Genomic DNA, 19,382 nt, shown 5'->3' with positions numbered 1-19,382 from the left:
TGTTCTAATCTATTTCTTAAACTATCGCCATATTCGTATAGCAAGAGTAAAATTGTTATTGCATATTGGACATCGTTCAAAATCCAAGTCGACACACAGTCAATACACAACACTGAACACCTTATGGCCACATGGTACCAGGGCATGTGTTCTAGGACTATCCCTGCAGATCACACAAATGTCCTCTTCATTTCCCTGGGGTAAATGATCTCCTATGTTTTGAGGGATGGGGGCATATGGAACTTCATCTTCATTACCTTTTGCATAGTTTTCTACCCAAAAAGCAACAGCTAAATCTTCTGGGACAAAAAAATCTGCCTCATTATTAACAGTGTCAGTTTCATTTTCATTTTGTTCTGGACCTAATTATGAAAGTATGAAAATAAATATAATATTAAAAATATTTTAGTTGATTGTTTTTGAATTAAAGTAAAAACAATTTATTGTAATATTATTTAATGCAAACTGCACACCATCTATATCAATGACACCTGGATTTCTATCAAATTCAGCATTTGGTACTGAATGGGGAAGTGCATTCATTGTCCATCTTGGACCTCATCTTCACGGATCTGGACATTTCGGCGTGACAATCTCGGCGTGACCATCTCGGCGTTGCCATTTCGGCGTACGGCCGTTTGGCGTGGGTCTATTTCGGCGTATAGTCATTTTTTTCATAAAATTATTTTAATCGCGTTTAGATAACATAATGTTAGCATTTATCTCACTTTCATGAGAATACAAAGTGGTCGAAACACCTTCTTTTGCAGATAGAAACAGGCAAAAGTCCATAAAAAATAAATAAAAAATAAATCGACGTTGATAAATTTATTTTAAAATTAGTCAGCGATTATGATAATCGTAATATCATGAGTTTTTTAAGAGGAATAGCACATAATTTAAGTATGATGACCTGAATATTTTTATTCATAATTTTTATAGCATAAAAAATGGCCACGCCGAGATAGCAACGCCGAAATGTCCTAGACAGTCATCTTCAGAATCTAAGAGTTTAATACAAAAATTGTTTTAATAGTAAGTAGAAACCATGTTCATTTAATAAACATATATTTATTTGAAACATTCATATTTTAGGTTTGTTCATTGCTGAGAAATAAAAATTTAGTCGAAATTTGATATTGCATGTTCTCACCTTCTCCATTATTCATAGCAAGAATATTCAATATGGCAGCTTCAGCATCTGGTATTGCAGGAAGTGGAGCGTTTAACGTTTCATCGTATAGGTCATCTTCAGAATCTATAAAAATAAAACCAGTGTTGTTGTTAGCAATAATTTAGGTAGATGTTGCAATATTTTTAACTATTTATAGTAATTTATTTATATTTACTACCTATGCAAATAATTTGGGATTTGGTGGTGTAGACATTTTATTTACAAAGTAATATATTTGAAAGTAATTTACTCGATAAATATTCACAATACTGAAGGTATAATCGGCCATTGTTTTGCAAACACATGAAAATAAAATAAAAATAAAAATAACTAAAGCTTGATTATATGATAACTATGTTAGATTTAGATTCTAAAAGGAGTGTTGAAGTATTTTATTTATAATTAATTCTCTTAATTTTAATTTTGTTTGATTGGATATTGAAAAGAATTTATCAAAGGTTGTTTAATTTTTTAAATATTATATACATGCCATTAGTTGCATCGTGCCAATTTAATTCTCTTGTGAGATACCCATCAACACAGTATGAGCACTGAAGTAAAAATTATTTTATTGTAATTGCTCCTGTAGATAGTAGACCTGTTGAAAGTTTAATACATAGGGTGTTTAAAACAAATTTCATTTTGGTATTGCGTGTCGTGACCATTCCATCTGCCAATTGATTAATTAATATGCTGCTTTATTGAAATGTTTTTCAGGTGATCTAGGTGTAATCAAAATTTAATTTTAATTATTTATGTTTGGTTATATACCGAAAAACACTCTGGACCTTTTCGAGTTATCCAAAAACTATACAAATTATACTATTAGGTTATATTGAGAACATTTTATTTTCCAATGATAATAAAACATATAACACATGTGTATTATTATTATACGCAATTTACCTTGAAAAATATGTGAAAAATCTTGGCATCAAAACACCATTATTTTGGGCCATTTTTACATCTTGAAATCCCTGCTCAATTTGATGAGCAGGCAATAGTGCTAATACTGCACACATTCTCAAGCACATTTTAGCTTCTCTCTGTTGTTGCACATAATTTGAGTAGCCCATCTTTTTAATATTTTTTTGCAAACTCTAAATAATTTATTATTAATAATAAATTATTTAAATTAAAATCAACAATATGATTCAAGAAAAATGTCAAACCTGTAAAAAATGGAACCAACAAGAAGATATTGTCGCTTCTGGATATATATCAGAAAAAACATTTCAGAGTGCTGTTTCAAAGTCTATCATAATTGACAATGGTTTGACTTCAGGAAATTTACTACGAAATCGTTCCAAAACTTTTCTATATGCACAAAGCATACAGGAACAGACTAGACAAATGCATGTAGGTAGTTTAATATTTAAATTTTAAATTTAAATGAATGGTAATTAATAATAATTTTTTACATGATTTTAAAGGATCAAATGCAACATAAACAGTGTCTACAATGGGGCATTGATGGAACTACTTTGAACGTAGCATCAGCGTGTAGTTCCGTGGCCCCCTGATGAACTACAGCACTAATAGTTTCTTAGCATGCAAACATTACACTATATTTCCCATCATTATCAACTATCCATTCTTGATAAAAGTTAGAATTGTTACATTGATACCTATAAATGAGATATTTAAATTACATCAGTTAATAATTTTTAATTTTGTTAGTTAAAATCTTACCTATCAGCATTTAAATCCAAGTATTCTCCCAACTCGCGTACTGCTGGAAAAACACTTCTTCGCGACTGTCGTATGGAAGACTCTGCTGTAGGCCAACTATAAACCAATGCTGCATCCGGATTCCTATCAAATTTATGTTTCATAAAATATTGTTTGTATTTAACAATCTTAAAATGCATTATAAATTACCCTTACCTAACTAGTTCTTCATCATATATAACTTTAAGAGGCGTAGTCTCTGTCTTTGATCTTTCAATTAAAGAACTCCTAAAACGTTTTATAGCTTCTTGCTCATTAAACATTGGACCATGAGCTTCATGCGCGTGAGCTTTTTTAGTTACAATAGTGCCATCTTCCATTTGTATAGCTGTGCCTTTGCAGTACACATGAGGTGTAGCACAGTTATAGTAACTATAATGAATAATGATTATGTTAGGAATAACATTTTAACCAACTATTTTTTGTGTATAACTGTAATTGTTTGACATCAATAAAATAATGAAAATTTGATTATGACTTACCGTTTACCTCCACGAGTTTTATTTACTATATAGTGGAAACCTTCGTGATCCATTTCAAAACAAAAAACAAACAAGCAAGAAAGCAAAAAAATGTAAAATAATTTTAACAATTTCAATTTTAATAAAAATAAAAATATAAAAATGATGAAGTTAAATGGTATTGTATTTTAATGACCAAATGACACGTACAAAAATGTAGACAAATGTCAATGAATAATGAATCAAGATTTATAGGTTATAATACACTATACTTAGATGACCAAACAAGACGTACAAAACTGTAGAAACAATTAACAAATGACAATAAATCAAGATTTAGGTTATAATACACATACACTATATTTGGGCTGTTAATCTCGGAAAACACTATGAGTTATTAACGCATGTGATTACTTGAGGCATAGGCGCCCGCAGGGGGGGACAAGCTGGGGCATTTGCCCCCCCTGGTTTTTTCAAAATATTTTTTTTATATTGTATACGAGTATAATAAAAAAAGGTTATTATTTTAAAACACCTAGTAAAATTATAATATTTATCCTCAAATCTTAACATTGCCCCCCCCCTCCTAGAAAAATTTCTGCGGGCGCCTATGACTTGAGGTGTCACTACATGCGTTGGGTTTTTGTAGGGACCGTTTAGTTTTAAATAGAACAGGCCACAAGACTCGGTGTTGCCGTATTCAGCGGGTTTCCACCGCAACATGCGGTGATACGGCTACACAGAACCACAGACTTCTATAATAACTAGATAAGTAACTCCATGCATTAGTTGAAGCCGGGTTCCGCCATTTTCTCGGTTGGCAAATAGTATGCAATATTATATATGTATTTATGGTAAATATTAATTGATGTTGTATTGTATTTTATTATTTCTAGACTTGTTGTTTGTAACAAAAAAAAAAAAAATATTTTATATAGATCATTTTGTCATTATTGTTATTATATCACCTTTAAAAAAATTTATAATTTCATTAATTATTCCTTATAGGTACATTTTGTATATGCCAACCAATGTTTTGCCAACCGAAAAGATGGCGGTCATCCCCGTGCCAGCTTCACTGATAACAATGTAAATATTATAAGAGTTACTTATCTAGTAAGTATAGAAGTCTGTGCACAGAACACAGCACGCCGTTATCAATACAAAACGCATATATTTTAATTATACCGATCACACAACGCGGTAATAACGTACGTTATAAGAAAAACTAGATTTCCTGCCCGCCGGAAGATTAATTTCTTTTATAAATATATTTGTAAAAAAACATGTTAAATCAGTGGCGTAAATATGGGGGAGTATTTTTTTAGTAACCAGAATTAAATTCCCGCAAACACTTGATTTTAAAAATTGTTTTGTCTTATTTTAATAGTTCAAAACTACGACACTTCAATAATTATCATATACGACAAGAAAATTGTACTAACTCGTAGTTAGAGCATAACTGAAAACCATACCTCTTATAAAAATTGAAGGTAAATTAATTTTCTAGGACATCTTATGGGCTTTTTATTGTATTTTGGTTTTTGAAATAGTTACAAGTATTTAAAGATATAAAAACAGTTTACAATTTTAATCATAACTCCCTTTAAAATTAAAACATAATAAAAAGCCAATGAGATACCCAAGAAAATAATAAAAATCTTTAATTTTTATAAGAAGTCTAAATTTTAAACTAACGAAGTTAGCTAAAGCTAAAATTAAAGTAAAAGCGTAAAATTTGCTATGTTACACATTTGTAAGACGGAGACAACACATGTGGGTTTCGGGTGTGGCGTCCTCTTAATATCTATAATCGTGGTACACAGCTACCTAGGATTTTGACGCTTTTGTACAATACGACTTTTTTTTTATCATATTTTTGCGCTTATGTATTTCACCAGCTATTTCCTATTTTCCTCTAAAACTATTGCACATTCCCGTATAAAAATGGTTTACTCATTCAAAATTATCTAACTTGTCAAATTCTATCATTTTTTATGGATTTTTGTAAAAATACTAATTTTTTTTAATTTTTATTATATCCTACGCGTTTTCAATATATCCAACAACAAAACCAAATTCTTTAATATTAGTCCTATCTGCCTATAATCTTCAAGGGTCAAAGTAGAATCGTTCCTTAAACTATTTCCCAGATTTAAAAAGTATAAGTCAATTATTAAGGGGTTAAATGTTCAATTTAAAAAAAAAAAAGGCGGGAAAATCTGTTTGGCCAATTTCTTAATCTTAAAATCGAGACGCGAGTTTTTTAAGAACTGAAATTTGATTTAGAGGTGTCACTGCGCCAGCAAGCATTTTAAGAAGATACGACCAATATTGAAGGAGTTAGTATTTCAATAAACTTTAGCAATTCATATAGTAGAATAACGATTTTTAAATTATCAAGTTTTGGATAAGCTCTGTTTAAAGAAAAAAAATTACAGACTTTTAGAAATATCTATTTTATTTACTAACAAACTGCAAATCTGCATGCTCAGCATAACTCAAGACAGTTTCATCACTAAATCTGTTTACGAAATAAATAATTGTATATTTTTCAGTTACAAAAGTTTAACATTAGCCTAAACGGTATTGTTCTGTGATAACACTGAACCTTCTAAATTTGAATTATCAAAATCAATAATTAACTCTACAACTCGTAGAATACGAATACATAATGTGATCGAGAAAAGAGACAAGAGTTACCAATAGAAAGTAATATACTAATATGTATGATATTATAGCATTTTATGAAATTACATCTTACCTATACGTAATTAAATTTTTTTTTAAATATTAACTTTGGAAATATAGATCTTATCAACTAAGATCAAAGAACTTTTAGATTGGAAATTATAAAATAAACGTCATAATAAATGTATATGGTATATCATATATCATACAATATTCGATATAAAGAAAACAACTACAGTAGTTATGTATCATACATATTATACGTACAATATATATTTAAGCCTATTTATTATAGCATAAATATTTTTGATTCCGTTATAGTGCGTTTCATTATTGTGTTTGAGTATTTATATTAGTTATTACTTATGGTTAGTAAAACAGTAAGGGCCGATTCATACGTAGACAATACTTAACAATAAGTATTGGTGTATTTTTTAATTTTAAGCTATACTTATGACTCAAATATGATTCATTAACGAGATTTTGGCAAAAAGGATAAAAAGTATTACTTGATCTTAAGGTTAGTCGAAACCTACTTTAGGCATTGCTTTTAGTTATATCACAATTTTTTTATTTTTTAAATTATCAAAATCAGCTTAAGCAATACTTATTCTGCTTAAGCATCGATTTATGCCGTATAAGTATTATATATTATTATCTTATCTGAACGTCATCTACAATATTTATAAATCATTTATTGGACTTTAAAAACAATTACCTAGGTAACTACCTACTTCAGTCTTCAATTATACTCGTTTTAATTTTTCAATCAATAAGACCAGGATATATGTGACATGGGTGTCCCGAAATTTATATTCTGTACACTTAAAGTAAAAAACTGGTGACAGCATAGGCGCCCGCAGGGGGGGGACAAGCTGGGGCATTTGCCCCCCCTGGTTTTTTCAAAATATTTTTTTTATATTGTATACGAGTATAATAAAAAAAAGGTTATTATTTTAAAACACCTAGTAAAATTATAATATTTATCCTCAAATCTTAACATTGCCCCCCTCCTAGAAGAATTTCTGCGGGCGCCTATGGGTGATAGTCCCGGTTTTCCGAGAGGTATAACAACCCTTCTTAAATATTAAGTGTCTTAACAAAGTTACATGACAAAAGAGTAACAAATCGTAATAATTCCTTTTTAGGTTATGAAGACTGTCATGGAACAAACACTACAGTTACAATAGTTAAGCTTCAGAGAAAACAATATTTTAAAAAAAAACTACTTAAACATATTCATATTAAATAAAATTATGAATATGAATATTTAATTTTGGAATGATTAACTGTGATAACAGTGATACAGACTATAGAGTACATTAGGTTAACTATAATGTTATAAACCCATTTCATTTAGTAGTAGAAATATACCTAAGTATTGTAATATAAAAATTTCTTATTATATATATATATACACAGTATGTCCAAGAAGTCCCGTATCACCCTTAATATCTCTATGTAAAATCAATATATTTAAACACGATTCTTTTTTACAGTACGAAGTATGAAAATTCTAATTGAATGGCATACATTTTTTTTTTTTAATTCAAAAATTTTCAAACTAATTTTTTTATGCATTTAAGAATTTTAAATTTTTAAGATAGCCATTTTGTTGAACATATTTTTTAAAACAGTTCAAAAAAAAAATATATTAAAATAAAATAAAAATTGACCAAGTTAGACCTATAGTCTAAAATTAAATGTTAACTAATGTATTGTGTTATTGTATAAATTTAGTAAAAATGGTTTTATACAAGTTTAAAATATTTATCTTTGTTTTTATATTATATATTATTTTTTATGATTCAAATTTTTAATTTTATATGTCTATGTGCTTATAACATAATACGTACCATTTGACATTTATTTTCAGAAATTATGAACAAAACATTGATATTTTTTAAATCTAATTTAATAAAATGTATTCCATTACGTTCCTCCATTAGCGTTTGAACTAAGAGTAATATGTACATTGTACTTATATATTCATTATAATATATAATATGCCTCCCTTGTACGATTGGGATCCTAATAAGTCAATTGTGAAATGGATGAACAGCAATGAATTATTATTTGTACATTTTAATTTGTAACACTGAATGAATTATAATAAGCATTATAATTTATAAAATTGTATGATAATATAGTGAATTAACATATTTCATATATTTTTTGGAATAAGAAATTTTAAAATGACAGTATTTAATAATATTAATAATTGTATTTGAAAAAAAGAAAGTATTTAAATACATGCATACAAATAACTTAGAACATAATATAAGTCATTATACAATATAAAATGTTGAATTTTATTTCTTAAATCATAATATATTTTCAATTTTCTATGCTTTTGTTGCACAAGTGTTCATTTATCAGCCTTCATAGGACATATAGCACTCTTAGTGGTGATGTAGTAATACAACTGTATGTAGTAAAATTTTCAAGCCCAGAATAGATGAAATGGAGAATGAAACAAGCAACATTACATTATCAATACACCTTAAAGGGTTAAATTATGATAAAAATATATTGTTGAACATAAAATATTATAAGCTAATTAAACAGGAGGTATTTGTAATTGTATACAGTAAAAACTAAGTACAGGTATAACTTACAATTTGACTCAGAGTCAAGAGAAAAATATGAATGATCAGTTCATAGACTGTTTATGGTGTGGTGTGAAATCATATTCAGTCATTGCAAGCAAATTACCTAACAAATGAATTTGTTGAAATCAATGTTAGAAGAATAAGTAATAGTAACATATGATAAATAAATAATATGATAATTACTTGGTGTTCTAGAATCCAATGGTAGAGCCAGCATATTTGGCGAAGAAAGAATTGTTGTCTCACATTCTTCTAGAGCATTAAATAAATTATTGTCAACAGTAGAACAAAAATCAAGTTTACCTGAAATGCTGCTGGAAGAAGATGGTATATCATCTAAAATATAATATAAACTATACAGTATATTTCATTTTCAAACATCATAAAAGAATCTAATATAAAAATGAAACTGTACACTCACTTATAAAATGTCTCGGTATTGCATGACTCTGAAGTCTATTTTGAAGATCATTTAAAAACATTTTGTGTTCAAAGTGTTCGCCACACACCTTTAAGGATTTTTTTATGTAAGAATCAGGAATTGTGATACCACAATTTTCAATCCATTTGACACGGCTATGATTAACAATTATTTTTTAGTTTTTATTACATTTTTCTATATAATGAATTCATTTTATTATACATACTTAGTTGGATCCCTCGGAAGAGAAAAATAACTAACGTTACGATTTTGAGCCATTTTGTTTTGACAACCTGAATATGAACATTTAATGTAATTCTTTGAAGTATTTGATGAATTCATTGTAAAAATTAAAACACCAACAACCACAAACAATTGACAAAAAAAAATATTTTAATTAATGCAAATAACAATTAGCACAAGCACAGAATAACATGTGAAAAGTGAATTGTGAAATAGCGATAGTTCACAATTTCACATGATCACATGTATACAAACTCGATGTCTGATAGTATTCATAACAACTTAATTTGAAATTTCATAACCTAACAAATTCTCTGGCAGCATAAATAAGAAAATGACGGCCACCACACCCAATACATGCAAAACGTTCCTTGCTTTAAGTGTCCTTTCTGATCGACGACAACTAACCTAATCATGACAAATAAGACTTAATTGTCATGACGTATACAACCACGACCTACATGAGCGCAGCCGCGCAGGACTAAAATAAAAAATAATTAATAAACAGGTGTCTAGTGGTATAACTGCATGAGGCATGTCAACAAAATCGTTCTGCACATTATATATACACCGAACATGGAAGAAACGAGTTAATCGTGAATTCTTTATCAATGTATTTGGGATGTAATTTATCGTTTGTTCTGAGTTTTTGAGTAAGCATGCGCAGTAAGCAAGTAACTAGGTAACCTGCTTAATAGGCACGAATATTGTTGTTCATCTTCACGACTTCACATGACCATATCGATATTGATTACTCACTATATTGATTACTACAAGTCTTTCAATTTTCATTTTACATTTTTATTAGGTTTTGATTTTGATTTTTGTCTTGAAGCTAGAAATTTACCAGGTCTACAGTTCTACAGCATATTGTTCACTGGTAAGTACAAAGTACAATTAGTTTTGATTAATGGTAATTTATTAAAGCATGAAATCATCTATACTTATTACTTGTTATCTTATTATGACGCATTCTACCCTAAATCTTCAATTAATGCTATTTGTAAAATATATATTTAAATATAGGTACTTACCTACCTAATTTAACAATAATATAGGTATTGTGGTGAATATGTATTATGTACAGTGATGTCAAAAATTATGCAAATTATATTTCTATTACTCACCACTCACACTCTCAAAACAAGTATTAATACAATGGTTAAAAATAATTTACTTGATATGTTATGTAGTTTATGTTAAAATGTTTAATTTAACCACCAACGGAATACCCACCACCGAATGTAGGCATCGATGCCAATAGGTATTACAATACTAGATTTTGAAAATTCAGTTGAACTTTATAATATCAAATTAATGTAATTTATTTTAAATTTACGAGACAATTTTAATTTTTCAACTTTTTTAGTTTTTTTTCTATAAATATCGATAAACATTTATTTGTTAGGTAGAAAAGCTTAAAAATTTAATACAAGGCTCCTAATATATTTTTACAATAGCAGTTGAAAAATAAAAGAAATACACAGTCACCATTTTTTTTTACAAGCATTCAAAGTTCAAATTTCGACAACATACGTAAAAATCACGAAAATTCGCAAATTATTTTAAGCTAGAAATTCATAAAAAATTGTCGGTACTTTTCGGTTATCATACGCCAACGGTCGGCCGGCAGACTGCGGCGGCGGTCGGGATGTACCGATTCCGCAATCGTATACTATTATATTTATCTCAATGCTTCCATCATAAAAATATTTTTTATATATAATAATTTTTTTGGTATTCATATTGTATTGGTATTAATACTTTATTATAATTTTTTTTTGTATTGATGTTTTATTATACTTTATTGGTATTCATATTTTATTATAATTTCTTTGTACTCATATAATTTCATATTATATTATTTTATTAAAATAAATTATATTTTTGGCAATTATTTATTTATTCGTATGGCAATGAAACTTGACAATATTCAGATAAATATAATGGAGTGATATAATATGTATCCAATCTGAAATAATTCAGATTAGAAAATAAAATGATTTAAAACCATTCATAATTTTTTTTTTAAGATTGAAAAACTTTTAATACATTGTTAATATCAAAAATTGTGCAACATTTTATTTTCTGGGAACCTGAGATACAGTATAATATGGCTTGAACAAAGAAAGTTAGTACATAATCAATTGTCACATTTGCACCATATTACAATAAATAATGATAAAATTATTAACAATAGTTAAAAGATATTAACAAAATAAATATATTATATACTCTATATTTCCTTTTGTTTACAATTGCTGTGTGATCAACCCGATACCTTAGTGTCTTACTGTCCACATAATTCATATTTTTTCATTATACAAAAGTTTCACTGAAAGAACATTAAGAGTTTTAAAGTTTAGATTGGTAGAACCTTCTAATTCTCGTTTTTGAAGACAAATACGGATAATTTATTTCTGATGTAATTGCAAGGACCTTAGTACATTTTAACTTAAATCATCCCACACCAATTAACTATATGAACAAATAGCCTGATATAGAGGTAGGTAAATAGTTCTCTTATTATTTGTTGGCACAACATATTTTAATTTATATTGTATGAGATGGCTCATATTACAGTCAATGAATAAATTTAGATATCGAGTACTAGAACCATGCATGTTGTATTGTCACATAGGATAAGATTGGAACTAAAGTATATAGGAAATTCATCAAAACTATTTTCAAAATTGTTGATTGAGAAATTCATTAAATTTATTAATTTTTACAGTTTAGTGACAATTCCTATGATTAAGATGATTAATTGTTTTTTTGAAACCAATAGATGCTTTTATAAGAACATAACACCAGTAGTCAGCTGAAAAGAGAAAACAAGTTTCATCTGCATATGTAACAATTAAACCGTTGATGTTTAGATTATAAATTTTATTTATATACATTATATAAGATAAATAAAGTTGGACCAAAAACATTCCCCTGTGATACACCACAATCTTTAGACAAATAGTCACCAGTTATTTCATTAATTTTAACTTTTTGTTTCCTGTTTAGTAAAAAGCTTTTAAACCAGTTCAAGTATACACCAAATTCGGTAGTAAATCAATGAGTATTGAATGATCAACGGAATAAAAAGCATTTGCAATATCTAAAAATATCGCTAGAGTTTTTTTTTTACCATTGTCGAGTGATTCATTAACTTAGCTACCCTATAAAGGTCTTTTTCTGTTCTAATACTCGGGCTAAAACCAAATTGATGTTTGGAGGGAAGTTCAAACTTTTCTAATTATCACATCAATCTTTTTTTTTAAATTTCTTCAAGTGTCTTAAAAAAAAATTGATACCATAAAGTAGACCTATTATTGTTAATGTTTTGGTTATCATCATGTTTGTTTAGAGGTTTTTCTATATTTACAATTAAAATTCATCTGGAAATAATTTGTATTTTATACTTAGATTAATCTGTATGTTAGAGGCTTAGTAATTCTATCAGCTACTATTATTTAAACTAAAAATATATGGGTATAATCTGTCCAGTTCATTTTGGTACGAGCATATTTTATAATTTTAAAAAGAATGGTGATGATTCCCAAACTACATTTTTTCAATACCTATATGTAATATAGTTTTCATAACACTTTTTTTCTTTTAAATAGTAACAGTTAATATGATTCTTTTTACTGCTTATGAACAGTGGCGACCTGGCCAGGTCGGCGAGTCGGCGATTGCCGACTAGGCCTTTGGCTAAATGGGCCCTTACAGCCAGAGCCATTACCCGATTGAGATTATATTATTTTAAATGTACTTACAGACTTATTTGATCATTTATTAATTATTATTTATTAAAATTTATTAAAATATTGAATATTATTTATTATTTATTTGAATATTAAATATTATATAATAATGCGGTGGTAGACACTCAAAAGTTGTTTAGCACACACAATTAATATGAATAATATTAATCAGGTCCTTATATATTATAATATGAAGTATCCGGTATGTAGACTAGTAGAGAATGATACAAATACCTATACCTATTATACCTATTATACCTTATTATAGTATATGCATCAACAGCAATGTTGAATAGGTAACATTATAGATATTTTGTTATTTGTTTTTATAATGCCAAAGCCAAAGGGGTAAAGTTAATTGAAACCTAAATAAGGTACTTACAAAAATAGTTACATATTATACATTTTTTTGGAAGAGGGGGGGTAGTAGAACTTCAAAATGATTAGGTATCTTTAAAAATGTAAAACTGTAAAAAGGCCCATAGCCATTTGCATTTGCACATTTGCTATTAGTCTTATTGGTCAGGGGCCTTTTTAAATTCTAGCCGACTAAAAAAAATGAACCCAGGCAGGCACTGCTTATGAATGTGCTGTTAGATTTAAGGTATGGTGGTTATACCAAACCAGCGATAATGATAGAAAATACAACTTTATAAGATAAATGTGTTTATAATTCATTGCCTGATAATACAATTTAATGAAAATAACATTTTAATTGATGTTAATACAACTTTTTTTTTTTAATTAAGAGTTCTTACTTCAATATTTTATTCCAACAGGAATAAAATAACATTCAAGTAATCATGCCATCAATAGATACCTTTACATTTACCTATCCAATAGAAGAACGTCAAGGCTTGAAGAATTTATTACATGAGTGGAAGATGGAGTTCTTTTATGAAACGTTTATTGGTAATAAATTTAAATCAAATCATGATGAAGCGTATTTTTCTTTAATCGTTCTTTTTTGTTCAGATGAATTGATCACCGTACCATTATTAAAGATCATACAAGAGCGTCAAATACATGAATTGATGTCAATGTTTCCTCATGTGCCTATTGGTATAAAAGCTTTATTTATTGCTAAACTTCAAAAATGGAAGAATGACAATCCACTCAATCATAATGACAGAATAAGTTTGAACCGTTACTAATAACTATGATGTTTAAAATGTTTTTATCTACCATTGTACAATGTTTATAAAAACAAAATAATAAAACAAATAGTAAAGAATTAATAGCATTATTATTTATTGTCTTCTATAAAACTATTCTACAAGTGTCATAAATATTTATTGTAATTTTAACAACAATAATACATAGTCAATAATGAGTTTTATTAATGCATCAAAGTAATATTATTGTTACTGTAAAAATACTTTTTTACTCTATTATTAAAAACTATTATACATTTACATATTAATGCAATTAATAGTATCAATCTAACAAGATTATCTTATCCAATCCATATCATCTGTTTAAAACTAAATGGAAAATGAATTTATAATTTAATGACTATATAATTACTAAATATTATTTTTCAATTAGAGTGTGTATAATATTATGATTTTAAAGTTTTATACTTTGGTACAGTCATAAAATTAAATGATACTGGATTATTTGTTTCTTATGAACCAACAAAAATTTGTCTTCCTAATAAAAATGTACTAATAATAATAATAACTACATAGGTATTCAATAATAAACTTTTATTTTAATATTGTATCATTAATATTTCATATAATAAAATTTAAAACTTAGGTAATGGTTAATTAAAATATAAGAAACAAATGAATAGGTACCAATTTCGTATGAAGCCAAGGTGACAAACATTTTTGATAGAGATATACCGACTATATATTTTTTTCTTCTAGGATTAACTAATGCAAAATACATTTTTTGAATTATCTTTATCACTTATATCAGGGGTCGCCAACCAGTCGATCGACTGGTCGATCTTTCTAGGAATGTAGGTCGATCGTTATAAAAATTAATTTTACCATTATCGGTCGAATCGGATAATGCGGATTGCTATATTGTATTCTTAGAATTTACCATTATCGGTTAATCATAATACATAGTCAGAATTATTGTCAGTTATAGGCTTATAGCTCGAACGTCAATTAGTCGTCACGTGCAAGTGTGCAACGCGTATATCTTCCGTATATTTTCGTTAATAAGTTGCAAATTTATTTAGAATTTACAACAAATAAAATGAATGCAAATAAAAAGTGTAAAACTTATCATTTTAATCAGGAATGGGAGTTGGAGTTTTTTTTTGTTGGCATTAAAGGCAAGTGCGTGTGTTTAATATGCCGAGATACTCTTTCTATTTTCAAACGTGGAAACATAGAAAGACATTACCGGACTAAACATGCAGATTTTGATTTAAAGTTTCCAACTCATTCCAGCTTACGACAAGATAAGCTAAAAACAATGAAATTAAAACTGAACCAAGAGCAGTCTGTTTTTAAAAATCCAAATAAATTAGCCCAAAATGTAACTATTACTTCATTCAAAGTAGCATACTTATTAGCAAAGAAGAAAAAACCGTTTTCCGATGGTGAATTAATTAAAGAAGCCTTTAAAGAAGCATTTGACTCATTATTTACGGACTTCAAAAACAAAAGTGAAATTCTAGGTGCCATTAGTTCAATTCAATTATCAAGTAACACAGTAATGCGTCGTATTGGAGCCATATCTTCAAATCAAAAAACTCAATTACAGACTGATTTATCAAAATGTTCATACTTCAGTTTACAAATGGATGAGTCTAACGATATGATTGATACTTCACAGCTTTCTATTTTCATTAAAATGTGTTTTGACGATTTTTCTGTTAAGGAAGAATTTTTTAAAGTCTTATCGTTTACCGGAAGAACTAGAGGAGAAGATATTTATAAAACGTTTAAACAATTTGTTGAAGAAGAAGAAATTCCAATTGAAAAATTAGCTAGTATTACAACAGATGGAGCCCCATCATTTTGTGAAAAAATTTTTTTACAAGAAATTGATATTGTTTATGAAGAATTAGAAAATATAAAATGGCTTGAAGATTTTTCATTTTTAGTTGATATTACTGACAAAATTAATTTCCTAAATTTAGAGTTACAAAGAAAAGAAAAACAAATTATTGATATGATATCACATGTTCAAGCGTTTTCGAGTAAATTAGCATATTGGGAAAATAAAATGAAAAATGGTGATTTCCAGCATTTCCCTACTCTTCAAGAAACAATAATTAATTATTCTGAAAATTTTTATGAGCCTACAAACCATATAAATATAATTCAACATTTACGTTCCGAATTTAAAAGAAGATTCAACGACTTTAAAATACTTGAGCCAGTTGCGCAGTTTATATCAAATCCATTTACTGGGGATGTTGAGACAAAAGCGAATAAAATTGGAAATTTGTTTAATCTTGATATAACAGTTTTGGAAATGGAAATAATAACGTTACAAAATGATTCAATACTTAAGATTACCTCGGAGTTTTGGAAACACGCGAGTACTCAAAAATACCCAAATCTACGAAGCATTGCCCTTCGTATAACTTCATTTTTTGGTTCAACTTGGTTATGCGAGTCAACATTTTCGAGTATGAAATACTTAAAGAACAAATATCGTTCAAGAATTACAGACAGTAATTTGGATTCAAGTTTAAGAGCAGCTGTTTCTAATTATATACCACAATTCTCAAAACTTGCAGAAAACCAATGCCAGGTATCACATTAATAAAATAAAATAAAAACACATTAATTAAATAACAATATCAGATTTATATAAAAAATTTTTTTACTTTTTCTTGTGTTTAAAATATTACATTATTATTATTATTATTATGAAGAAACAATAAATATTTATTCTTTGGAGCTTAGACCTTTTTTTTTTGCTCATAACACAAATCTCTTCCTAAAAACCTAAATTCTCCTGGATGTCGATCACCTGAGACTAAAAAATTCAAATGTAGCTCACTTGTTTGAAAGGGTTGGCGACCCCTGACTTATATTAATAATAGACAAACTTATATAGATGATAAAATTATAGTGAAAAGCAAGGGTTACAAGCTAGTCAAATTTTAGAATAATAATGGTCGATTGTATTAAATATTAATTTCCCAATTTCGGTTGATCATGTACATATAGCCTTAAACACACTTTTAAGCATTATACAAAAAGTAAAATAGCAATGAAAAATAATAATTTTATAAGATATATATACAATTTTTTATTATGCTACATGGTTACATATAATAATGTAAATAATATATCAACCTAGATAAAATGTGGTTGAATACCAGATACCTAAAACATGTAATGTAACTCATTGTAAAAGGTTGCCGACAACTATTATTATTTTATTAAGTGTAAAGTTTTTTTTTAAATGTATGTGAAGCATATCATTACTTATTGCATATTGTTAGACAGTTAATAAAATATGATCTTGGAAATTGTCACTAATCCATTTTACAACGCTTTCATTACATACCTATTAAGACTGATTTGATATTCATATTTATATAAGTGAATCTATGTATAAGTTTTATTCTTTGTAATATACAAGATTTAAAATTTACTGAATATTCTAACAGGTATATAAAATAATTTTATTAAATACATTATTTTACTATAGTATAATATAATCCTACTTAAAAAAAAAATATTACACTCATAGGTATGTTGTAATAATGTAAATTTATTTTATAGTTCAATTGATAATTCATTCATAGGAAAACATTTTTTTACAAATATATTTTTATAAGAAAATTAGTTATGTTCCTATATACATCCGCTATAGTGGATACTCTCCAATAATATATTTTGCAATATTGCTAATAGTGTAGTTTAGTATTTCTCAACCTTTTTTGTTTTAGGCCCCCCTAAATTTAATGTAAAACTGTCAAGCCACCCTTACAATTTTATAATTATTTAATAATAGTAATCTAACATTAGACTTTATTGACAAGGATTAATCATAGGGTCAGTTAAAATATAACTAAATAACAGAAAATATTTCAAGAACTCCCAGTCACATAGCCACAGCCCAAGATTGAGAAGCACGGGTGTAGTTAATATAATTGTTTAAAACATTATACCTACATTTATATCATAAGGTTACCTTGTAATGAGAATTGGCAAAAAAGCTGCATCTTCTTTGTACCTACTCAAAAGAAGAAGGAGTTGTAATAAAAATAAATAAAAGTTGTAACTTTCAAGGAAATGTATAATATATTTTCAAAGCTTAAAAAATTGTTTAAATCTTAAAGGTTTCAAGGTTGAGTTCTTACCTTTAGAAAGGTACCTGTGGATGTTTTTAAACTTCTTGTAAGTAATAAAGTTATTAATTATATGAGATGATCATACTCGCCCTATGTGCTTAAATAATGCATATATTCAAACTTTTAACATTTTAAATATAGGCGGTACTTTATGACATATTTTTGAATGCTCGAGATCATTGGAACACTTAAGGATGTTCATCTGACACAATTTATAAATTTTAAATAAAAATATATTATAATTTATATCAGTAATATAATATATAAATCATCTCCATTCAGAATCACTTTTAGTATACAATGACATCTGTCATTGAATTAAAATTTAACACATCCATTATAGTGATCTACTCTCCATCTCTACTATATAGCACTATAGCAGAGTGATATCCACCTGCCCACTTTTTTTTTACATAAATTTAAATTCAAAATTTTAAGCTATTCATAGTCTTTCACTATTATTATTTCCTAAGAGCCTGCAGGTCATCGGAGCCAGGGATCCTGACAACTGAAGATCAATATGATAAGTTATACTAACATAGCCAAAGGCAACATTAGCAGAGCAAGGTTTCCCTTATTGTACCATACTGTATAATAGTAAAATATGAATTGTAATAACTAATAGTAGTGAGTGGGAGATTGGACAACCGCTGCTAATTGTGGTTGGAATTGATTTGTTCAAAAAAGCCGTAGGGGTAGTATCGGAAACATGGTTTATTCTCCGGTCCTCAGTACCACATAACAAAAAAAAGTTATTCACAATTAAATAATTTGAAATAATTTAAGTGGTTTATAATATTATAAAAATGTGGGATTTCCAGATTTGAATTTCTATATTTAGAATTATGATTATTAACTTGTTATAGTTAACTCAAAACTAATGTGAAATAGTTTTTAATTGAAATAAAGAAAAAATTAACCTTTTAAATAGGTAAATCATAAAAACAAGACATATCAGTTATATGTATATTATATACAAGTTATAATAAAATTTGAAATAAATATTGTAT

The 19,382-nt window shown here is 27.6% G+C and overlaps 1 protein-coding gene, 1 long non-coding RNA gene and 1 pseudogene across 2 annotated transcripts; 2 read left to right on the top strand and 1 right to left on the bottom strand.

Moving 5' to 3' along the window:
* Window positions 1-936: 936 nt before the first annotated feature.
* LOC149057093 (uncharacterized) lies at window positions 937-2,735 on the bottom strand (annotated as a pseudogene).
* Window positions 2,736-10,009: 7,274 nt separating this feature from the next.
* LOC149057092 (uncharacterized) lies at window positions 10,010-14,325 on the top strand. Its single transcript, XR_016191084.1, has 3 exons — window positions 10,010-10,213; window positions 13,871-14,003; window positions 14,067-14,325. It is a non-coding gene; the product is annotated as an uncharacterized LOC149057092 (long non-coding RNA).
* A 980-nt stretch (window positions 14,326-15,305) lies between these two features.
* On the top strand, window positions 15,306-16,829 carry LOC149057091 (general transcription factor II-I repeat domain-containing protein 2A-like). Its single transcript, XM_089223285.1, has 3 exons — window positions 15,306-16,077; window positions 16,162-16,303; window positions 16,409-16,829. Exons 1-3 carry the CDS (start codon window positions 15,306-15,308, stop codon window positions 16,827-16,829), a joined length of 1,335 nt encoding a protein of 444 aa, XP_089079411.1.
* The last annotated feature ends 2,553 nt before the right edge of the window (window positions 16,830-19,382 follow it).

The sequence above is a fragment of the Diuraphis noxia genome, unplaced genomic scaffold, assembly GCF_037042655.1.
Source record: "Diuraphis noxia isolate RWA-SAM2 unplaced genomic scaffold, SU_Dnox_SAM2 contig0003, whole genome shotgun sequence".
Taxonomy (NCBI): domain Eukaryota; kingdom Metazoa; phylum Arthropoda; class Insecta; order Hemiptera; family Aphididae; genus Diuraphis; species Diuraphis noxia.
The sequence above is the reverse complement of the archived record's forward strand: the minus strand, read 5'-3'. Positions and strand labels throughout refer to the sequence as shown.

Excerpts from the sequence above, each read along its gene's own strand:
- LOC149057091 (XM_089223285.1), top strand. The coding sequence starts at position 15,306 with ATGAATGCAAATAAAAAGTGTAAAACTTATCATTTTAATCAGGAATGG. Across the intron at positions 16,078-16,161 it reads AGATGGAGCCCCATCATTTT|TTGATATTACTGACAAAATT; the intron begins GTGAAAAAATTT and ends TTTCATTTTTAG. Across the intron at positions 16,304-16,408 it reads ATGAAAAATGGTGATTTCCA|AAGATTCAACGACTTTAAAA; the intron begins GCATTTCCCTAC and ends CGAATTTAAAAG.